This window comes from Balaenoptera musculus, chromosome 21 (assembly GCF_009873245.2).
Source record: "Balaenoptera musculus isolate JJ_BM4_2016_0621 chromosome 21, mBalMus1.pri.v3, whole genome shotgun sequence".
NCBI classification, from domain to species: domain Eukaryota; kingdom Metazoa; phylum Chordata; class Mammalia; order Artiodactyla; family Balaenopteridae; genus Balaenoptera; species Balaenoptera musculus.
The window spans coordinates 17,816,707-17,841,982 of record NC_045805.1 but is presented as its reverse complement, the minus strand read 5'-3'; the positions used below and the strand labels follow the sequence as shown (position 1 = coordinate 17,841,982).

At 38.2% G+C, this 25,276-nt stretch overlaps 1 protein-coding gene and 1 non-coding gene across 9 annotated transcripts in view; one reads left to right on the top strand and one right to left on the bottom strand.

Moving 5' to 3' along the window:
• The window catches only part of MTUS1 (microtubule associated scaffold protein 1), a 152,291-nt gene that overhangs the window by 32,978 nt on the left and 94,037 nt on the right, over nt 1-25,276 (bottom strand). For 7 of the 8 annotated variants that reach the window (XM_036838475.1, XM_036838477.1, XM_036838478.1 and 4 more), the window contains one exon: nt 925-1,139. In XM_036838475.1, the coding sequence (XP_036694370.1) occupies nt 925-1,139 (215 nt within the window). Of the gene's footprint in view, nt 1-924; nt 1,140-18,609; nt 19,029-25,276 lie in introns of those variants that run through there. The other variant, XM_036838482.1, reaches the window with a different exon arrangement.
• Nucleotides 9,207-9,326, top strand: LOC118888109. The gene has a single exon (XR_005018252.1). It is a non-coding gene; the product is annotated as a U6atac minor spliceosomal RNA (small nuclear RNA).

Below are 25,276 nucleotides of genomic sequence, written 5' to 3'. Positions count from 1 at the left end.
CTATTTTAGGAATGGATGGAAATTCTGAAGACTCCATAGACCACTCCTGGGAGTTATCTCAAAAGTGTTCTTTGACCCATAAATATAATCAACCTCATTTTTCAAAGCATTAAGTTCAGTGTGATATGGAAAACTACACATAGATAAAAAAATTAAGTGAAAAAAAAATTAATGCTGTGAAATAAAATTCATATTTTATGGCAAGAAAAATTTAAACATAAAAAAATTTTCTCTGCCCTTTGGCCTCCTCTCTCCCTTCTACTGTGCATTGTGTATCTGCATTATACATTGACCAGACCTCCCCCATCAGGAGAAATACCTACTCAACCATAAAGAACAACATTCTCCTAGCACAAAGCCAACTCCTTAAAGATAACATTCCCTCTAGATCTTGTAAGGGGTCACATGACCAACCACTTTGTACTTGCAGATCTGGATTGTGTAAACTGTTAATAATGTGTCGCCCCCGTCCCAAAAAACTTATACATAACTGTGCCTTGACTTCTAAGGGGTGGAGCAATTCTCAGAGCTTTCTGAGATGCTGTTCCCAGGTTAAAATCCTCAATTTGGCTCAAATAAAATTTTGCATTTCTTTCTTAGATCGACTGATTAATTTTGTTTAATTGGCAATGCTAATATAGTCTAGAGGTATATAGAAGTTTAACAGGCAATTACGTTTTCACTGTCGTTGGTCTAACAGACCCCAGAGGAGAAAGAGAAGTACTAAGAAACGTTTCAATCCCAGATTTCTAGAGAGTGACTCAGGTATCAAGTGAGTTGACAAAAGCATAATTGGGTGAATTAGATGTGATCTTACCAATCATTAACTTAAAGATATTCACAAGACAGAAGCACGAGCATTGCCCATCCCCCCGCCTGCCCCTACCTTAGTGAGAAGGCTGTTTAGAGGGTACACATCCTTACCTCAGACAGTAGGTGCTGAATCACAACTGTTAATGCTTCAAACTTGGTATTACCACGGGAAAGAAGCTGCTTGAGCTGCAGGATAAATCCACTTTGGTTTTCACATTTTGTTTTATACTGAGCCAACTCAAGTGTTTTTTCTGAGGAGAGCACATCTGGAGATGTCTGGGTCTGGATACATAAACTTCTGGGACTCTTCTGTCTGCCCTTTTCAACTGCAAAAGGAATGCATATAGGTAGGAAAATATGTGACTTTTTTTAATAACTACCACCATCTGGCTTCACAAACAACTAGAGAAGCCACAGAAATGCACTTAAGTTATGTTTACATAAGGAAAGCATATGGATGAGAACAGGGATTAATCAAATATCAAGATTTCTGGAACTCAGAAACACAGACGACGGCTTTAATTCTGACATAAGTTATATATGGGGCAGAGAACTAGGGGGCATGAAACAAACAGATTTACCAATCCAGAAACATGAAAATTGCGTGCAAAATAACGTTGATTTCATAGTTTCTAATTTTCCAGGTAAATTGGTACAGAAATCTGTCTGTGACAAGAACCCTGACTGTCCATTCTGATCACACGGGCTGAAAAAAAACACACCAATGATTGGACTTTAAATGCCTTTCCCTCTTCTTATACGTTTCGTACCAACTTCCCGTCCTCTCCCTGCTGATGGCCTGGCCCTTACAAAGATTTACACTCTAAACGAATCACTTCCTAATTCCCGATAAATCACCACATATACATTGAAAATCTACTCCTATTTAACCCCTGATCTTTAAATTCATTGCTAAGAGTATTATACTCTTTTTAAAAAAATTTTATTTTATATTAGACTAGAGTTGATTTACAATGTTGTGTCAGTTTCAGGTGTACAGCAAAGTGATTCAGTAAGAGTATTATACTCTTGACTACACTCTGCCATTTTCTATCAAATACAAGCTTTGTTGTTTCTTTTCCCCCTTCAAGCGGTAATATGGCTTAAAAATTTTTTATTTTAAAGCACACGCTAATACTCCAAATCCATTTAAGATGCCGTGCTAAGTGATTTCTCACTTTCTGTCATGGTGCCCTGGGAATTACTCTACTCTATTTTACATGAAAAAAACTGTTCCATTTTGGAACCATTCCAAATGTCTCAGTCACTTTAAATGTCAAACAGAATTGGAAAAACAGGAAACAAGCTGCTTAGCTTCTTAAAATAAGTAGGCTGAATAACCAAGACAAATCTAAATCTAGGGGAAAAAAAGACAAGAAACTAAAAAAATAAATGTTTCCTTATTCTCAAAGTCATTCCCTATGGCATCCACATTCTATGGTGACAAACAAACTTAAGACAATTTTATAAACAGTAATTATTTTCTCTAATTTTTTAGAGGGAAGAAAACAGCAATTTCTTGAAGGAGAATGAAACCTCAGTATTCATGTTCCAAGAAGCAATGGCAAAATACACTCAATATATTCTTTAAGTTAAAAAAACAAACAAACAAAAACAAACAAAAAAAAACAGGAAAAGGGCTCTCATTTTCTATGGTAGCTTTCCATGGTTAAACAACTCAATATTTGTATTAATATTTGATAATTCTCAGTTCTAAAATGACTAAAATATTTATTGTGTTTTAAAAATACTTAAAGAGAAGGGAAAGTATGCATTAGTCTTTGTTAGTAATCATTATTCACTGCTTAGCAATAATTGCCACTTCCAAAGCAGACAGAGACAGTAACCAATTTCACAGTCATAACATTAAAGTCCTGAAAGGAGAACTTTATAGAGTCACATATCGATGAAAAATAATCTAAATATTTTACAATTTATCCAAATATCTGAGATTAGTATTCCTCTATGTCATTTTCTAAAATTTAAAATGTTCCCAAGGACTTCCCTGGCAGTCCAGTGGTCAAGACTCTGTGCTTCGGGCTTCCCTGGTGGCACAGTGGTTAAGAATCCGCCTGCCAATGCAGGGCATATGGGTTCAAGCCCTGGTCCGGGAAGATCCCACATGCCACGGAGCAACTAAGCCCGTGCGCCACAACTACTGAGCCTGTGCTCTAGAGCCCATGTGCCACAACTACTGAGCCCATGAGCCGCAACTACTGAAGCCCGTGCGCCTAGAGCCTGAGCTCCGTAACAAGAAAAGCCACCGCAATGAGAAGCCCGCGTACTGCAACAAAGAGTAGCCCCCGCTCGCCGCAACTAGAGAAAGCCTGCGCACAGCAACGAAGATCCAACACAGCCAAAAATAAGTAAATAAATAAATAAATAAAACAAATTATTTAAAAAAAAAAAGACTCTGCGCTTCCACTGCAGAGGGCGCGGGTTCGATCTCTGATCAGGGAATTAAGATCCCACATGCCACACAGCGTGGCCAAAAAATAAAAATAAATAAACAAACAAATAAATAACAAGTAAACAAATAAAATGTTCCCAGGAATTATATTTGTCATATAACATATAATAATTATACTGTTTTACTGTTTATAGTGTTTTCTCACTTTCCCTCTCTGTGGTCCTCCCAGTAACCCTCCATAAGGAAGGTGAAGTTCAAGGATGTGAAGGGCCTAGCCCGGGGCATAGACAGCTTCTACAGGACAGACTCCAAGTCAGAACCTAGGCTTCTGTTCCCACCCATTCTGGAAAGTGGAGATGGGGTGGGGATGTAATATATTATATAATTAAAAATAAACATTTATGCAATAATCTTAACAAAATGTTACTTTAATTCATCCAAGCCCATTATCTGCTAACTATTCATTTCAATAAACCTACTTATGGATAAATACCTACCTTTTATATAGTGTTTTATATGATTTTATACAAACAGAAGAGCAACAAACGTCTTCTAACTCTTTGACCATCTAGAATTTACTGCAGCATATGTAGATACAGGTTCACTTTCCTGATCGATATCACCGCTGTATGTCCTACCAATACTTATTGAAATATGTATTCATTTATTATTCATTGCTCTGAAGTTACCATTTCTTGAATCCTTAACAACTTTCCATTCTCTTCCTAGAATTTCTATGTTAATCAGTTTTATTATTTACCACAATATCAGTTTTTAAACTGTTAGGTTATAATTATTTACAAAATCTGAGAAATGAATCTTTTATATTAACATTTTTGGAGAAAACATTCTTTAAGTTTCTTGCCTAGTCTCTCAGATGAATTTTAGTATTAACTAGTCATGTTCTAATAAGTTATTTCTAAGGAAATATATTAAATCAAATGTAAATTAACTTATTAAGCATTGTTTTTTACACTCACATTCAGAATATAGGTACTCTTTTTGTAACATCAAAATTTTTTTTCCTTCAAATTATCTCTTATGCCGAAGTCAGGCAGCAGCTAAGTATTTATGTTTGGTTCCTTTATAAACTAAAATTTTTTCACTGGATTATCAAGCCTTTTTGAACTTACAAGTCTACAGAAATTATTTGCTTAGTAATATTGTTTGGCTAAACTCCTTGATTATATGTATATAATATACCTTCCTTTATCTGTTTTTCTTATTGAATGGTTAATTCCACCTCTAACGTTATTTTAAAGATAAGTCTCTCTATCTTTTCTTGGTTTAAAAGAGATTAACTCTAGTGTTTCTCCGTGGACATAAAGTCGATTTTAAAATAATATATTTACATAATGTTAAGAATCTGTCAATACTTTTTGAAAAAGTGTATAAAAAATTGTAAAAAATAAGCGTTGAATTAGTCCTCTGAAACCATTATGATGGTTTTTATTTTACTTCAATAAATTTAGTTAAAGGCTCTTCTTATGCAATTGTGGCTTCAAATTCCCGAGACAAACTTTTTTTTTTTTACCATCTGAAATGTAATTTGACATGTTTTTATTGCAGTATAACTGACATATAACATTATATTAGTTTCAGGTGTGCAACATGATTCACTATTTGTATATACTGCAAAATGAACACAATAAGTCTAGTTAACATCTGTCACCATACATAGTTACAAAATTTTATTCTTGTGATGAGAACAAGATATACTCTCTTAGCTACTTTGAAATATGCAATACAGAATTATCAACTTTAGTCACCATGCTGTACATTACATCCCCATGACTTATTTATTTTATAACTAGGAGTTTGTACCTTTTGACCCCCTTCCCCCATTTCATGCCTTGTCCCCCAGGCCCAACCAACACTTAGTTTTTTCAAATCTGTCAGTGTAACAGTGTAAGCTACTCCCCAGTTTGCTGCTGAGAATTCAGATGGCTTAGATCCACAAGTGAGTTAGTATCTATACATTTCCTTTATTACATTTTGGTTGCATTAGCTTTTGGTAACAAAATGGCATTTGTGCTTATAAAAGTCCTATTCTCCACATTTTGTAACTGTTAACTGTGTCAAGGCATATCTACTTTTTGAAAGTTTAGAAAATTCTCTAGGACCTAATACTATATTAGGAACGCTGCTAAGATCACTCGAGAATGAACTTAAGCAGTTTTTTGCTAAGGTACACCCTGGAAAACATCAACTGTCCAAGTTTGATTGCATTCCAATCATGCATGTCTCCTGGTTCTTAGCTGCTTTCTCATTTGTGCTTTGACAGGTTAGTTTCACCATCATTTGCAGTTAAGTGTTAGGGTGTGAACTCCATCTAACTAGAGAAGTAGGGGAGAAAAAGCTATTGCTTCAGGAAAAGTCAAGCTGTCAAGAAGACTCAAGACGGTACCACCTTCTTTTTCTCTCAGGCTTTCTTAATAGCTGGAGAACTGGAATCTCACACATCAGTATCAGTTCCTAAGTGTCCAGCCATGGAAACCCCAAACACCACACCTAGAACTCAAACACTGCTCTGCCTCAGGAAGTAATAGAATAGAAATCATCTGAAATCATCATGTACATCACGATGCAGTTTTCAATGCTACCCACGGAGAATCTCATTCAAACATTTAAAACAATTCTGATGTCTGTCTGTCTGCATAGTGTCATATACCCAAATTGATGTTTAAGAACATAAAATTTGGTGATAAGCCTTCTCTAACACACCCTCACACAAACTGTTGGACTCACAGCTGGTAAGCAAGAATTTATTCTATCATGAATCCTACACAGGAGTAAAATAACACCTATAGAAGGGGTTTCACTGCAAACTTGTTTGCAAAGAATAGATTAAAAAAAACCCCAAATGTCCATAAGTAGAGGTCTGGTTAAATAAATGTATGGTACATTTATATAGTGAAATGTCACAGCTGTAACAGAACTAGGAAGCTCTCTGTGGTAAATAAAAAACATAGTGAAGAACAATGTAGATGATGTGCCCCATTGTGTCAAGATGATGGGAATATAAACCCATTTGTTTTGCTTATAAATTCATAACAAAACTATCGTATAATACATATGAAAGTACTAACAACGTTTACCTTTTCAGAGAAGGAAATAAGAACCAGATAGACATAAGGTGTTCTAATGCATTTTTAAATATTTTTTAACCACAGGGTAAATACATTACCTATTCAAAATTAGAACGTAACATTTTTTAAAGATGGTTAAAATGAATTGTGAGCTTCAATCTTTAACACTTAACCATCAAGCAAACATAAGTCAATCCATGTTTCTTCCATGGGGAATCTGGACAGAAATCTAAATAACGCAGCTTCTGTTGAATGTGAATTCTTAAAATAGATTTAGATGTCTTCAAATTTCAACCTAAGAGCAAATAAGCAAACAGTCTGCACTCTACCTAGAGCTGGAAAAGCACACTGTGACCTCAATCTTCCGCTCCACATACTGTGCTCCCTGAGGACAAAACTGGACCACATGGTAGCTGATGACCACATGGTAGCTGATGACCCAGTCTGAGCATCTTTCCCTTCCTCCTCACTCCTGGCCCAGCGGAAGAACAGAGATGATGCAAAAATCTCCAGTGACGTTCAAAGCCCTAATGCTCATAAACAGAGTACCTCATAATGCCAAAAAAGCAAGTTTCCCTTAAATTCTACAAAATTCATTACTTGTAGGAAATTAGCTTAATATGAACCAAACTTTGCCCTTGTGTTCCATTTATTAACATGTGACTGTTTTGATAATGCAGCTGTATTTAAAACTATAAAATATTTTGTTTATTATACCTATTAACAGGCTGTCTAATTTCAAAGAATCAACTTACTCAGAAAACTTAAAATTAAATGTTAACTTCTACATAGATTCGGATGCGTGTTGACAAGATAATTACCACTGCCATGTCTGGTCTGACCTTCCTGATGTTCATTCCAATGAAACTGAAACCTCCATCAGGAAAGTAAAAGTCCTGAATCCAAGACATTTGCTCACTTGAAAACTAGCTGGATAGCACTGTTTACTGTCTTTGTTCTTTCTACTCAGAAACCTCAATTTAATAAAATTTAAAACTAGACTAATGAAGTTATTTATCATCTTCTTAAAGAAAATAGTTGGGGAAAGAAGAATAAGCCCATGTTTCAGGCTCAAGTCACTCAGGCATACAGATCCCCACCTCAAGGCTAAACACAATTTTTGTGGGAGAGACTTAACAATTCAGACAGGGACTAACCTATTAGCTGCTGAGGACACATCCATCCTAAGGCAAAACAAGCCACTTTAATATTCGGAAATCCGCTGGCTTTCCGAATATTAAAATCAAGTTAAGAGACAAGACTTACTAGGAGAGCTTGCCTTAACTTGAATGAAACACAAAACTATACATAGCATTCAGTAACTAATGTTTGCCTAGTGTATTAGGTACCTATTGACTTATTATTCATTCACTCGCCAAATATTTATCAAAATCTACCACGTGGCTTTGCTGTGGGGCAGGTGGACCAGACTCGTGTCTTGGGGGCGGTGGAGACACGTAGAAAAAGGTGGTGTTCTACAAGGATGCATGAAGACACCTTGTTTCTACGGTATTAACCTCTTCCTGTTCGACTCTCACATATTCACCTATCTGTGAAGGTGACAGTCATTGGCTGTTATATGCTTTCTACTACATACAGCATTGAAAACTAATGCTTGTGGATTAATAAAATGTAAGTAATGAGCTAATGGGCTCTACCAGCAGCCTGGACAGACAACTGATTCCTGTCTTTCTGCCTTAATCTGAACCTACACATCTAAAGCCCTTCCTAGGGACACCTATCTTTACACAAGTTCTTTCCGTCAGTGTTTCCTCAGGATTTGATGGGTATTTATGGGTGCTTACCCTGGGATATTCCATGACAAGAAAGCCTTAAACATGAACTACCAGGAAATATGTGTTCTGATAAGAGGGAGTATCCAGTTATGAAACGATCACCCACATGACCACTGTACACTCAGTAAACGTCTGTTGGATGTGCTTCTAACACATTGGTTCTTGTTCTCAAGGAACTTCTTTTATGCAGCAGAGACCGAAACAGGCCATCACCAATGGCCATATGATTTGATAATTGGGTAACAGAATTATGTACACAGTGTGGTGAGAGTACAGGTGGAGAAACACCTAGATCTGGGGCTGTCAAGAAAGGGTTCTAGAGACAGAGTTTGGATGGACATTTGCATGTCTGGCAGACAGATAAACAGAAAAGGCCAGAAAACACCAAGGCACAGAGGTATGGGAGGCCCCGGAGGTCCTGGTATTCAGTGCTGACAGCAAAGCTCTCCTGAAATTAAAGTAAGATGACGTGGCTGGAAGCATCAACAGGGGCAAGACGTGTGTGCTGTACAAGGTTTTCTCTCTCTCGTAGGAGATACAGAATGGTGCCAAGCAGGGGTCTGGAGACACAGTGAAAGAAGATCTGAACTGGTGAGCAGAGTGGTCAAGAGGGAGGCCCAGGGCGGGGAACTGGTGGTCGGGGCAGTGAGAACAGGCAGGAGATGATGAATGTTTATGAGGCAGAACAGGAAGACTTCTGGACCAGTTGGATCAAGACTTATCAAGGATAAGTCGCAGTTTCCAGCTTGGAGATAGCACAAAGAGAAGCAGATGAGCACGTGAGAATGAGAGAGAGGGCAGAGGGAGGCGGCGTGTGGCGTGGGACCCGCGGGGAAGTGTACTGACGTTCTCTAACACTCTGCTCCTTATTCTCCAAAGAGACTCTATTCTATCCTCACCTGCTCCATCATGCTCTCCAAACTGAATCGTCTGCAGGGGCATTTTCCTGGGGAGCAAATCAGCTCTTTATTTCCCATTGTCCTGAATGCAGCCCCTAACACAAGCCTATTAACACACTTTCCCAGCTTGATCAATTGAACTGCACACCCACAGAAATCTAGACAATCTTACCAAGATCTTTTTTTGAATTATTATTCAGTGTTGTATGAAAGGAGAAAGCACTCCCCTTGACAAGGATGGAAGAGGCCCTCAGGCCTGACAACAGGCACACAGTTAAGGCACTGAGAACTACTTCATGGCTTCTAACCATCATTTTAAACAAACAAACGAACATGTTCGTATTATCAATTATTAGCTTAAATTTATATAAACCTGTTCAGGGTTCCTTTCATTATGTGTTTGCTCTAGAAAAGTTAACAGTCATAATTAGGAGCCACATATAATATATTTCTTTTTCTGGGTAAGTATGGCATTTGCTGACTATGGAACATTTCAAGCTCAGCAAAGCCCAGTGTTTAGACTTTTAACATTACCCAAGCTAATTCTTTTGGAGGTGGCTGGGGAGGGCTACTTTAGGACACCTATTAAAATTTTACAGTGTTGTATTTTTGGAAGTGCTGCAATGATTTGTATTATATATAAAGTGGTTTTACTTTCTTAATTTCAAAAGCAGATTACAGAATAGAAGGCATATTCATATTAAATATACCTATTTCAGATAACTATTGCTTAGACAATTTTTCCTGCAGAACAATCCAAAATTGACCGTAGACATTTTCCATGTGGCTGGCAGGGAATAAAGCAGATCACTTATGTTCTTAAAATGGACTACTAACTGTAAAGAAAAGTTAATAGAAATTCATTACATTCAGAAATACTTTTTTTTTTTTTTTTTTTTTTTAAATTCACGTTCTTTTATTTATTTATTTATTTATTTATGACTGTGTTGAGTCTTCGTTTCTGTGCGAGGGCTTTCTCTAGTTGCGGCAAGTGGGGACCACTCTTCATCGCGGTGCGCGGGCCTCTCACCATCGCGGCCTCTCTTGTTGCGGAGCACAGGCTCCAGACGCGCAGGCTCAGTAATTGTGGCTCACGGGCCCAGTTGCTCCGTGGCATGTGGGATCTTCCCAGACCAGGGCTCGAACCCGTGTCCCCTGCATTGGCAGGCAGATTCTCAACCACTGCGCCACCAGGGAAGCCCCCAGAAATACTTTTAAGAAGGTATCACATCTGCCAATTTGTTGGCTTTCTAAATAATCTAAAAGTCCACCTTAATGTGCTAAAAGTTTACGGATTTGTGGGACTTCCCTGGTGGCGCAATGGTTAAGAATCTGCCTGCCAATGCAGGGGACATGGGTTCGAGCCCTGGTCCAGGAAGATGCCACATGCTGTGGTCCACAACTAAGCCCGTGCGCCACAACTACTGAGCCTGCACTCTAGAGCCCAAGAGCCACAACTACTGAGTCTGCACGCCACAACTACTGAAGCCCTCGCGCCTAGAGCCCATGCTCCGCAACAAGAGAAGCCACCACAAAGAGAAGCCCGCGTACTGCAACAAAGAGTAGCCCCCGCTCACCAGAACTAGAGAAAGCCCACGTGCAGCAGTGAAGACCTAACGCAGCCAAAGATAAATAAATAAATTAAAAAAAAAAAAAAGGATTAGAGCAAAAAAAAAAAAAATAGTTTATGGATTTGTTTCCGGACTAAAAGAACATACTATAAAAATGTGCAAGTAATGCAATTTCATGCCTGTATCGTTAAAAATTCTGCAGATGTCAAATGAAAATATTTTTATTTTAATCATCTAACAAGCAAAACTTTCATTATTTTAGTAGAGAAAAAAGATCTGAATTTTTATTTCAACTTAAAATAGGAAAAAGTAGCTTTTGTTATACTTGTTCACACTGTATATGAACAAATTGGATAGGTCTTTTCTCAGAGCATAAGGAAAGGGATAAAATATATACCCACCGGGGCTTCCCTGGTGGCGCAGTGGTTAAGAATCCGCCTGCCAATGCAGGGGACACGGGTTCGAGCCCTGGTCCGGGAAGATCCCACATGCCATGGAGCAACTAAGCCCGTGTGCCACAACTACTGAGCCTGTACTCTAGAGCCCGTGAGCCACAACTACTGAAGCCCGCACGACTAGAGCCCATGCTCCGCAACAAGAGAAGCCCCCGATCGCCACAACAAGAGAAAGCCCGCGCGCAGCAACGAAGACCCAACACAGCCAAAATTTAAAAAAAAAAAAAAAAAAAAGTATATATATATATACCCCCACCAAGTTCACGGATGTGACTGAGGTGCTGTTTCACAAGACAGCAGCCCTGGAACTGGCTTTTTCCCCTTTGTTATTAAGCAAGTTACCTAAAATAGTAAATGCTAGCCTTCATGTGGACTTTCATATTTTTGTTTTTGCCTTAACGATCATTTTGAATTAACCAATTTAATAGGTACCTAAAAAGATGCCTGGCATCACAAAGCCAAGCAGTGTTTTTGATTTCAGTGATGATGACATACACCAAGACGTCCCTTTTAAGTTACCACGTGGAAGAACACAGTACCAAGAATAACATTCTGTCACCACTAGGAACCAATTCCAAAACAAAAACAAAAAGTCTACAAGGCCCTTCTTGCAGTATCTACTTCAAGCATGTGTACCATTTTAGAATTTAAAAGCTGTTTCTTCTGGACTTTTCCACCATGGGCTAGCCAGCTCAGGGGATGTCACCATTGTGCCAGCGAGGCCAGGCCCTGTGGGTCAGTGCTCCACAGCCACAGGTGGTGTCCCTAAGCATCGCAGCCATGTGCAATCACATGCTCTCTGTCAAGCAGGGCCCCCAGCAAAGCAGCATGGCTGAAGCAAGGCATGTGAAGACAAAAGCCCTGGGGGAGGGGGGAGTCCCCAAAATGCACCAAAGCGGGTCAAAAATGTCCTTATTGCAAATTTAAGACAATAGACTATCTTTAATAGACAGTAGAAACAAAAATTAGAATAGCCAATTAAAACATTCAACATTAGGAATTTCCATAACACAAACAATAAATAAAAAGAGAATGTCATTCTCAAAACATTAACCAGTTAAGGAAAAGCAATTTGAGTGAGAGATGCCTAAAACTCAGGCCACCAGGGAACAATAGGAAAAAGCCTAGTCTCTCACCCCAAAGGCGGCTCTATTAGTCTTAATTTTCCCCAGAGCTATATAATTGATGCTTTTTATAAAGGACCCTCATGTACTAAAATAATCCAAAGTATCACCTAAGCCAAATACAGAAAAGTGATGTTCAATTTTACATACATTTAAAACCACACCTGTTGTCTTTTTACCTAAGATAACAGTAATATGCATATACTATTAATAAAATACTATTTTTAGCTCTAAAACATGCTTTAGAGCTAATAAAAAGTATCGTAACCTATATTATTTCATGTATAGAGTGATTCTCTACTATCCAAAACTCAGTTAACCCAAATATTTCAGTGGTTCTAATTAAATAAGCATTTACTATATATGTTTTACTTGCCTTATTCCTCCATTTTCTCCTCATGAAAAACACTGCTATACTTCCCATCCTGAATCCAACTCCAGGCTACAATGTATGGTTTATTTTCCATGTTTGTGTGAAAATAGAAACTACATTAAAACACAATTTAAAAGGGGAACACTCTTGCACTGTTGGTGAGAATGTAAATTGATACAGCCACTATGGAGAACAGTATGGAGGTTCCTTAAAAAACTAAAAATAGAACTACCATACGACCCAGCAATCCCACTACTGGGCATATACCCTGAGAAAACCATAATTCAAAAAGAGTCATGTACCAAAATGTTCATTGCAGCTCTATTTACAATAACCAGGACATGGAAGCAACCTACGTGTCCATCATCGGATGAATGGATAAAGAAGATGTGGCACATATATACAATGGAATATTACTCAGCCATAAAAAAAATGAAATGGAGGTATTTGTAATGAGGTGGATGGAGTTAGTCTGTCATACAGAGTGAAGTAAGTCAGAAAGAGAAAAACAAATACAGTATGCTAACACATATATATGGAATCTAAGGAAAAAAAAAAAGGTCATGAAGAACCTAGTGGCAAGATGGGAATAAAGACACAGACCTACTAAAGAATGGACTTGAGGATATGGGGAGGGGGAGAGTTGAGATGTGACAGGGTGAGAGAGTGTCATGGACATATATACACTACCAAATGTAAAATAGATAGCTAGTGGGAAGCAGCCGCATGGCACAGGGAGATCAGCTCGGTGCTTTGTGTCCAGCTAGAGGGGTGGGATGGGGAGGGTGGGAGGGAGGGAGATGCGGGAGGGAGGAGATATGGGGATATATGTATATGTATAGCTGATTCACTTTGTTATAAAGCAGAAACTAACACAAAAATAAATAAAAAAAAACAAAAAAAACACAATTTAGCACACTAAGACTAGCTATCTGAAACTTGTGAGATTAAGATACACTAACTTTCTCTTTCAACATCTAACTTTTAAAGACTTATCAAAAATATTATCCATTATGAGTGAAAATTCATTTAACACATAACTGTTCTCTTAAATAGACTGCTATAACTATGAAAGGGCACATTTTAATGTCATAGCAAAGCTGAAGCTGTAAGACTGCCATCGCTACATGAGCTCAGTATCAACATTTTTAGCATAATGCCATTCAGGACACCAGTTCTTAGTAAACGTTTATCAGTGTGGCAAGAGGCCAGAGAAACTTTCAAGACTGCTTTCAAGTAAGCTAAAAAGAAGAAATGTGGATTCACAGTGAGATAACAAAGGGGTGGTGGAAGGCCGCATCTCTCAGCTGTTGTTCTTGAATTTGGTCCTTTTGCATTCTACAAATGACTGAATATTTTTAAACTTTTTACCAAAAAATTCTAATATATATAGTTTTTTATGAAAGCTTTCTAAAATGCTTTCACTGGCTTCTATATTTTGCAATGTGAGAAACACAAGAGAAATTAAGGTTTATTTAGCATCACATTAATGCACGACTAGGATCCCCACCATAAATGCACTGCTAATATTCATCTCTTGTTAACACATTTTAAATATATAAAAACCACATAAGGTTGAGAACATTCTTTCTCAGTATAAGCATTATTTTGTAACTAAAAATTAATTCAAGAGATCCAAATCAAATATTAACCTCTATGTCCAAACAACAAAATGACTTGAAAGTGTTTAATTGACACATTTACAAAATAGGTAATCATTACCAAAAAACATTCATATCGGGCTTCCCTGGTGGCGCGGTGGTTGAGAATCTGCCTGCCAATGCAGGGGACACGGGTTCGAGCCCTGGTCTGGGAAGATCCCACATGCCGCGGAGCAACTAGGCCCGTGAGCCACAACTACTGAGCCTGCGCGTCTGGAGCCTGTGCTCCACAACAAGAGGGGCCACGATAGTGAGAGGCCCGTGCACCGCGATGAAGAGTGGCCCCCGCTCGCCGCAACTAGAGAAAGCCCTCGCACAGAGATGAAGACCCAACACAGCCAAAAAAAAAAAAAAATTCATATCATAAAAGAGAAGAAACAATGAGGTCTGTTGCAAGATTCAACTTGTTGACTGATGTACTTCCCTTATTTATAAGCTGCCAGTATTAGCTTTTGAGAAATAACCGTTTTGCCTTCTCTGTGTCAGTCTCTATAATAGGCTTCTAATCCCTCTTATACCTGCATGGACTACAGTGATTGGAGAAGTCAAACACTCAATTTCCCAGCTTCCCTTGAAGGTAGAAACAGCCATGTGACTGAGATTTAGCCAATGAGATGTAAGCACCACCCCTTCCCTGGGTCTTGTTTTTCCTGCCTGCAGCAGGCCTTGTGAGATCATGAGGCAACAGTCACGAGGAAAAGGCCAAGAAAATAGCACAGGTGTTGATCCTGACATGACTGAGCCTCTGAACGTCAGAGCTGCTGCTTTCTACGAGAGACAAATAAGCTCCTCCTTAGTTAAACTACCTTAAACTGCAGCTAAAAGCAGTTCTTCTTGACAGTCTGAAAAATGAATACCAAACATAAGCACGTAACTTGATGACTTTCATTCTAATTAAACAAACTTATTTGCATTCTGCCTCACTCTTACCAAATATCTGGGCAAAATGGTTCTCTTTAGCGCAGCTTCAAGTAAATGAAAATATTTTGTTCTATTAATAATACTTCCCCTGCCTTTCCTCAAAATATATGTACATACACCCCTCTCCTTTGCTAGAGTAATTGCTTTTAATCTTATTAGCTCAGCAAAAAGAATTTTCTCTTAGTGCAGTGAATTGCCTTCACTTGAATCAATGAGAATATTAACTCTGAGGTTCAAAATGGCACTTTTCATAATAATTAATACAAGTATCTCATCTCCAGCTTCATAGAAAACCTGAATTCCAATAAACCTGGAGGCAAGGAATAGTTCTACGTGGAAGATTCTTTTCCCTCCACTGACTCATAAAATTGAAATGAATAGGTTCCAAAATATGAGGCAGAATTCTGAACTAGACTGAACTGAAAGCTTTGGTAAGTCAGTGGGATCACTTCTGGACTTCTTAGAAGATGTAGCACTCTTCTGATGCTGAGATCTTCATTCAAAGTATTAGATTGGGTGATATGAAACTGTCAATATTTGACCATTTTCTACCTCTAAGAAGAGCATTTTCAAATTCTTCAATCTAAACATAAAGCCTGAACTACAGTAGGCAGAGGGTAAAAACAATAGTGATTTCAAAGGATAGAGTCTTACATTCTTGCAACCAATGAATTGTGGATAAATGAGGAAGAACAATGATTCAAAGGGTACTGAGGTGTGAGGACAGAATAGGGGGCAAACAGTGGTGTTGTGAAGAGAAAGAAATCAGGAGTATCCACTGAGTTTGGGAAATAAGGAGAGAATTAGTTTAGATAAGAAGAATCTTCAGTAACACATCCAGGATTTTTTAATCTGTAGCCAGAAAATTCACAGAATTTGAGGTTGAAGAGACCTCGGAAATCATCTCATCTGACTCCTTTATTTTGTAGCCTTGTTTGGTTTTGCGATCAAGGTCGATGACTTGGTTTCTAGCAGAACCAAGGCTACAACCCCGGGCTCTCGGTACCCAGGCCGACTCCACTGCCCCTGCAGCCACCAACACCACTTCTTTTGTTAAGAACACAAACACAAGCTACTGCTCACAGCCCATGCGGATGAGAAGAAATGCGATGACTTCAATATCTATTTTATTGGAAGATTCCTCAGACCCTCAAGTTATGTAATATGGATAAGCTCACAAAAGATTCTTACTGGGGTAAGTAGAATTATATTCTTCACATAATTTTAAAATGCTTCCCACACACAAAACTCTTTTTTTCCATCACTGCTATTCACTAGATCTAACAGAATTACAGCAAAATTCACAGCTGGAAAAATCTAAAAAAACCCAAAAATTCTTAACAGCGGTCCCAGGTCTTAGTTCCATCCCTGCCACTGACTGTGTGCCCCTGGGCAAGTTAATTCACTTCTCTGGGCCTCCGACTTCCTGGTGTAAAATCAGGTAAACTGGAGCACCTCTAAGTACACTCTAGCTCTAAAAATTATAACTGCAATCAAATGAAAGTTTCAAAATATTTTTATGTAAATTTAAAGAATAAAGTGTACCCCAAATATCACGATTAGTTAGTCAAACTCTGGTAATAAAAGCCTTGTGCCTTTTGCTTAAGTTGCCTTGGAAAGCTATCTGCTTCACAAAAATGGTACAAACAACCTAAAATGTTCACTAATGGAAGACTGGTTAAATAAACCATGGCTCATCCAACAACGGGATGTTATAAGACTACTAAAAAGAATGTGGTAGATAAGTGTGTTAACCTGAAAATCGAAGATATATTAATGTTTAAAAGTAAGCTATAGAAGAGTATATATGGTAAGCTTCCATTTCTGTAAAACAAAAAGGGATATAGAAAAACCTGCATAGGCTTATATATGACTAGAAAATTACCGGAAGGATAAACAAGCACCCATGAGAGTGGAAGGGTGCTTCCTCTGTGGAAGGGTGCAGGGCCTGGGTAAGAAAGAGGCTCATTTGGAATTGTACAACCTTCTGTACTGTTTGATTCTCTTTTTAACTTGAAGTGTGGATTGATTTTTTTTCTTAAGTTAAAATTAAAAGCCATGACAAAATGCTGGACAACTTTGTATGAATATTTTAAAGTGCTGTGGGTCAAGAACCACCAGAGGCGTCTTCATTATTCTATTTAAACAAAACTTACATGTCTTGCAAGATTTTTTAAATTCTTGTTAATGGAAAACAAATATATGAATATAAAATCTAACTGAATGTTACTGGTTTTGATTAAAACACAGAAATATAATTTTTAAAGTCAAAAAAGTTAAAAGCCATTTGGAGCTATTTTAGATTACACAAATTATTGCAAATATAGGGCACCCTTTTATTTTTATTTTTCACCTTTTTATTCTTTCAGGTTGAAAAAGTGACAGTGGCATTTAGGCTGGGAGAGACAGAGCCACCGTTTCCCTCCTGACTTACTCCATTTACCTTCAGCTGTCAGCTCAGATCGAGAGGGAAAGGCTGGCAGACTCCCAGTGACAGGTCAAGGGGAGTTATGAAACATGAGGAAGAGTTATCCCACAGAGCAGGGAGATGCCCCTGGGAAAACTAAAAGCAGTCAGCTGGAAAAAATCACTGGGGACAGAGATGGAAAACAAGACCCAGAGGGGCTGGCATTCACAGGAAACAATAAATCATCTATTTACATACCCAAGATCCTAGCACAGATACCACTAACCAGCCGGAATTCAATATAATAGCACTCCAGTTTTTATAGCATAAAATCAACTTAATTTACCACAGTTGCAATTATATCTAAACAAGAGGTAGCAACAGTAGGCAAATGAATCCTCTAAAAGTGGGCACACAGGTTTACATGTGCCTAAAATATACCCTACATTTATTTCCATCTCCGGCACAGAAGATAAAAAGCAGATACAAGCATTAAGATCAGAGGCAGTCTTTTGTGACTGCAAACGTTTCCACCGTGAAGCTTGGAAAACTTAATTGTGGTTCATTTCCTACCTCTCCACGGCCATTACGATGTTTTATTTCAGAAATGTTTAGAACGTGGAAATCTTTTAGCATACCAAACCAGCCCTGCCCAATCTCAGTGAGGAACTACGTAATGAAAACCTACAGAAACCCTCTCATTTCATCTCCTTCTTTAAAGGAAAGAGAACTGTTTGTCTTAGTTTACCTGTGTCCTATTTCCAAAATCATGGGAAGTAAAATATAATTGAACAGGTGTTGATTTTTCCAGATTCGGCTGGTGTCAGAGCAAAGAGCTGGGAGCCCCCCAGGCAACAGTTCTGCTTTCAACAAACGAACCGAGCACACAGCAGCTTGCAGACAGTAAAAGTACTATACACGTGTTGAAGCATAAGAGAAAACCGCTTATTCTTACAAATTACGCCTCGTTCTCTCATTAGAGCTTTCTTTCGCCAGTTATCTATCCCCTTAGAAAATTTCTGATAAACACCTGCAGGTTAATCAAGATGCCCCCCGCGTAACGGTAAAGAGAGATCTGCGCGAGACAAACCTGCGTGGAAAATGACAGTGCTTCTCCTAAACCCTGAAGGGAGTCGAAGATTTCGCAGCAATCCTTTGGCAGTGAGTCGAACGTGAATGGTGGACAAAGAGAACTTGGGAGACAACAACATGTCTTCAGAGCAGGTGGGAAGATTTCACAGAAGAACCAGCTCCGTGGATTCTCACATACTGTCTTTTTAAACTCAGCACCCTTCTTCGAGGCCAAGAAATACAGCGAGAGGAAACATGCCTACATGCCAGACGTCACTCCACCGTACACGCACAAAAGAAAAACCCCAGAGCTATCCAAGTGCTTCTGGCTTCCGTTTCTACTCCCAGATGTTGCCAAAACAATGCTCTTCCTCTGAATAAAATCTCCTCCTAGCAGACCCAGCAGTCAGCAGCCTCCTAATGACATCACACCAAACGTGCTTATGGGGTTGTTATGGTTTTCATCAGAGATGGTGAAGGGGAGGAGAAAGTGGGTGGTCTTAGGCGCTTTATATAACAACCAATAATGTCACAGGTTCTGTAATGACTTGGAGGATCCTTAAGGCGAAATAACTACTTCGAGGAGTGCCTAGTATTTATGTAGTAATTAGAAAAAATTAAGACTTCATTAAAGTAATCTGTGTTCTGATTTTTTAAATTGTAATGATATTCACGCTACTAGTGTGAATATGCCCAGTAGCACTGGGCATTTTTTTCAGATATTTTACCATGTAAACCTATATATAAACCTGATACCCTGGACAAAAAAAATTTTAATGGCTTCAAGCAATAAATGTTCTCAATTACAATTTTAAATAAAATTCCTACTATAACACCTGGAAATAACATAGTGTTGTAGGTCAATTATACTTCAAAAAATGTTTTTACTATAATATACTAATGACGGATTGATAAAAGGTTAAAGTTCAACTCTTAACACTCATATTCTGAGGACTTCACTAATAGCCAGCAATAAAGGGTTAATGCAATTTCTCTACCAGATGTAATATAATAGTTCCAGAGGAATAAAAATTAGTTAGTATTCTAAGGACTCCACTTATTGCTTGACTAATTGCATTTATAGAAAATCAGGTGACCTCTCAAGATAGTAATGTTTTGAGACTAGGAACATCAGGAAGGTGTGATTATTGTTTATCAGTAAGAACTGAGATCTGGTAAATGTTTGAGTAGAGTCCTTTGTAAAAGCACATTAAAATATGGTGGCAAAAAAACCAAAAGAGGTTGAAAAGATAAAGGCATGGACATAAGAAAACTGCACCTGCAAAATGATCGCTTAAGTAAAGCTAATATTACTAAACCAGGAAGAGTCCAACTCTTTTAATTTTAAAAAGCACAAGAAAACAATGTGTGAAAAATGATCGATGTGTGTTTCCAAGACTCAGTAACAGAAATGAATGTAGTTAACTGTTAACCATAAATAACTATTAAATGCTATGAGAATGTGCAGGAAACAGTTACTCTTCAAGAAATTCTGTAGAGCATTTAGGGTGTGAAGAGGGAAGGAGACAGGCAGGAAAGGAAATTTTGAGTAATTCCTTCTCCCTTTTCACTCACCCCACAGCCTGCCACTTTAGAGGTTGTCGAGAGACCAACCCAGTAACCTGCCAGGGGTTAGCTGTGGGAAAATTACAACCTGTTCCTACACAGACAAGGTGTTTTGTAAATATTGCACCCATGGCCACACAAGCACAAATAATCAAGGAATTGAAGTCTAGAAAAGCTACATTTAGGTGGTGCCTTTTCACTCTATCACAATTTGTTATTATTAAACAGCAACCTTTTTTCTGGATTCCGCAAATTAATTTGCCATAAACCACCTCTCCTCCCGCCCGCACCAAGAAAAGAAAAAAAGCTTGTAAAAACTAAGATAAGGGCTTCCCTGGTGGCGCAGTGGTTGAGAGTCTGCCTGCCAATGCAGGGGACACGGGTTCGAGCCCTGGTCTGGGAAGATCCCACATGCTGCGGGGAAACTGGGCCCGTGAGCCACAATTACTGAGCCTGCGCGTCTGGAGCCTGTGCTCCGCAACAAGAGAGGCCGCGACAGTGAAGGGCCCACGCACCGCGATGAAGAGTGGCCCCCGCTCGCCGCAACTGGAGAAAGCCCTCGCACAGAAACGAAGACCCAACACAGCCAAAAATAAATACATAAATAAATAAATTAAAAAAAAAAAAAAAAAAAAAAAAAAACTAAGATAAACACAACACTGTAAAACAACTACACCCCCATAAAAAGTTTTAAAAAACTAAGATAAAAATCAGCATTAAAATTATAAATAGAAGACTAAACACTGATATTATTAAAGATAGAACACCACCCCCTGTAGGATGTTTTCTGTTTTGTTAAGTTTTTTTGTTTGTTTAGTTTTGTTAGTTAAGTAACAGTAAACTCTAACGTATTCTGGTTAAAGGGGAAATCCTTTAGCCTAGACTACCCAAAAGAAGAAATTAGCAACATGCCACCAATTCTTCATACTCATTAGAAAGTCTACTTGAACTACCCTAAGCTACACCACACAGAGTAACAGTAATGTCGCTAACGATCTCTGTAAACAGCACAGCAAGGCTCCCTGCTTCTCCCTGTGAGTGACCCTGCGTGGCCCTGTGTGGCTGTGGCCTGCAGTGTCTCCCATCCTCTGGGGAACTCTTCCTTCAAAGGAAAAAAACAAAGAAAAAAAAAACAAAACAAAAAACAGCACAGCAAGGAACTACAATAAAGACAAGCAGTGCCAGTCAGAAGGAAAAGTCAAAAGTCAGAGGAGTAGTTCTTATTTGTACAGCAAAGTGTACACGCGCGCGCGCACACACACACACGGAAAAAGATGTCTCAGATGAGAGAGTAAGAACAGCTCAAGCTGGGTTTCCATTCTTTCCCAAACACAGTCTGCCCCCTGGTGGCAATTGAGCACAAGTGCACCAAAGCAAAAGGGGCCTTAACAGCCAACTCATACAATATACTACATACCAAGCACACTCCTGAACACTTTATATGTATGCACTCTTTTAAATAATCGAATAAGCAATTATTGTATAGTTCCAATTACTTTTATAATATATATACTTCAGGGGCTTGGGGAAGCACAGATTTTGAAACTGGCTCAAAATGTTTCCTTGATTACTTATTTGATCAGTTGTTACCACTTGTGCACACACTGTAGTTTCTTTAGTTATACTAAATACAGAAGTACCCAAATTTAAGAAAGTGTTCATCTTTGTTATTATACAAAGTCTTAATTTGAATTAAGAGAACATAAGGATCACCAAGGACAGTAAGGAAAAATTTAAGGAACTTTTGGTACCTAAGAGAAAAATATAATTACAGTTATTAAAAATTAGGAATAAGATGCATTTTTATGAAGTACAGCAAGGCCTGTGTTAGGATGTCAAGTAGGAAAACAAAACCATGATTTAAATTTGTATGTGTATTAGGATGTCAACTTTAAACAAAAAGAATAACAAATACTGGAGCAAATATACCAAAATATCAGCAATACTCTGGGAGTTGAGGTAGGCATGATATTTAATTCCCTTGCTTTATGTTTCTGTATTTTCCCAATTTTTTTAAAACAGAGATCACAGAGTCAGAAAAATAAAGTTTTTAAAAAGTTTAAGTGACAGAATACCTTTCTTAAAAGCACATGATATGGACTGAGTTTCTATTAATGACACAAACAAAAACAATGAATAAATAATTGTATAAGGTCTTTGGTAAGGCTTAAAAATCTAAAGAAGGTATGTTATGGATGATACAAGTGTTTGGCAGGTCAATGTGTTATAATATCACAGTAGGTTCAAACAAGAATCACAGATCCCATTGCAGTCTGTGTAGAAATGTGTGCATTTCATTAGTGACTGGACTTTAGAAAACAATGATGTTATGATTCTAGCATATGCTGTGCAGGGTTGCTTAGATGCTAGGAAATACATCCAACTAGGACAGATTTATTTGTTGTTGTTAATGATCTTCAAGAATCTGGAGATTAATATTTAAACCAGGGATTCAAACATCTCTATCCAACCAATCTTCCCCAGGACTCCAACATGGAGTATCAGTCTTAACGTTTACCTCCTTCCTCTGCCTAACACAACGCTAATTGCCACATTTTCTTCATTTTTATGCATCATAATTTTAAAGTTCAAATCTCTGTTCCAATGGTAGAAACTTCAACTCAAGAGTCCAATTTTTCCATAATGTCCTCTTCCTTAGTAGGGAAAAGAATGTCTAAGATATATCGTGAATAACTGTCCAAAAATTCACATAAAACAATTAGAAAAAATTTCAACCTCCACCCACCCTTAAGATTATAAGTTTTTCAAGATCAGTGGCACGGCCTTTTATTTCTTTGGTCTCCCAAAATAAAAGCAGTAATGTTTTATCCATGTACAATGTTTGTTTTTAAAAACTAAGAATAAAAACATGTTCAATGTATAATTTTTTAAAAAATAAAAGTTAAATTAGGGGCTTCCTTGGTGGCACAGTGGTTAAGAATCCGCCTGCCAATGCAGGGGACACGGGTTTGATCCCTGGCCTGGAAGATCCCACATGTCGCGGAGCAACTAAGCCCGTGCGCCACAACTACTGAGCCTGTGCTCTAGAGCCCGCAAGCCACAACTACTGAGCCCGTGTGCCACAACTACTGAAACGCGCGTGCCTAGAGCCCGTGCTCTGCAACAAGAGAAGCCACCACAATGAGAAGCCCGTGAACCGCAATGAAGAGTAGCCCCCGCTCGCCGCAACTAGAGAAAGCCCACGCACAGCAACGAAGACCAAACACAGCCAAAAATAAAAACAAATTTTAAAAATTATTAAAAAAAAAAAGTTAATTACCTGTACATCATAGTGCTCTGTAACCAGTTTTCTTAAACTTAAAAATTTCACATTTATCTTTCCATGGCATTAAATAATCCTCTATGTTGTTATTTTAATGGCTTCAAAAATGTCATTAAAATGTCGGTGAACATAAACAACACCTGTTGTTTAAACCATTCATACTGTTTCCAATTTTCCCCCTTCTAAACATTTCTGAAAAGCAATAAATAAGTCAATCAACTATTTTCCTAGAATCAATTCTGATAAATGGAATTCCAGGGTAGAAGGCTTTCGTTACATGTCACCGAAGTGTCTCTGTCCAGAAAGGCTGTAGTAATTTATACCCCTTCAGTGGCATGTATGAGGCACCTGGTCCTCACGCATTCACCAATAGTGGGTATTACTCTTAAAAATAGACAACTGGGGTTTCCCTGGTGGCGCAGTGGTTAAGAATCTGCCTGCCAATGCAGGGGACATGGGTTCGAGCCCTGGTCTGGGAAGATCCCACATGCCACGGAGCAACTAAGCCCGTGAGCCACAACTACTGAGCCTGCGCGTCTGGAGCCTGTGCTCCGCAACGGGAGAGGCCACGACAGTGAGAGGCCCGTGCACTGCGATGAAGAGTGGCCCCCGCTCGCCGCAACTGGAGAAAGCCCTCGCACAGAAACGAAGACCCAACACAGCCAAAAATAAATAAATAAATTAATAATAAAAAAATAAAAATTAGACAACTGACAGCACATTATTTTAATTGACGTTCGTAAACTTTTTTCATGTTTCTTAGTCCCTCATATTTCTTTTTTTGTGTCTAATTTTTTCTTTTCCCACCTTTTAATGAAGTATAGTTGATTTGCAATGTTATGTTAGTTTCAAGTGTACAAAATGTGATTTCATATTTTATAAACTCCATTTAAAATTATTATAAAATATTGGCTATACTCCCTGTGCTGTACATTACATCCTTGTATCTTATCTTATACCTGATAGTTTGTACCTCTTAATCCCCTTCTATGATATTGTCCCTCTTCCCTACCCTCTCCCCACTGGTAACCACTGGTTTGTTATCTGTGAGTCTGTTTCTGTTTTGTTATATTCATTCATTCTATCTTTTAGATTCCACAGTATTTGTCTTTTTTTGATTCCATACAAGCATAGCCTCGTTTTATTGCACTTCATTGATATTGTATTTTTACAAATTGAAGGTTTGTGGCAATCTTGCGTTGATTAAGACTATTGGCACCATTTTTCCAACAGCATTTGGTCACTTCATGTGTCTATGTCACATTTTGGTAATTCTTGCAATATTTCAAACGTTTTCATTATTATTATATTTGTTATGGTGATTAGCGGTCTTTGATGTTACTACTGTAATTGTTTTTTGTTTTGTATTTTTTAAATTAAGATATGTACCTTTTTTAGACATAATGCTATTATTGCACAGTTAATAGACTACACTGTAGTGGAAACATAACTTTTATATGTACTGGGAAACCAAAAATTCATGTGACTCGCTTTACTGTGGTGGTCTGGAACTGAACCCACAGTATCTCTGACGTATGCCTGTTTTTGTCTCTATTGTGAAATGATCACCACAACGAGTCTAGTTATAGTTAACACCCATCACCATGCTTAGAATGTTTTTGACAAACGGGAGGTCTAAACCTTTTGTTGTCATAATTAGTAACCCTTTCTTTCATTGTGACATTCGTGGAAAGGCCTTTTCTATACAAGTCTATATATACTCTTAGTGGTCTTATTATTCTAATTTTTGTTTAAAACTGCAGTCTGGAATATATTTGCATGTAGTATATGAAGTAGGACTCTAGCTCCTGATAAAAAGATAGTCCTTGTTCCAACA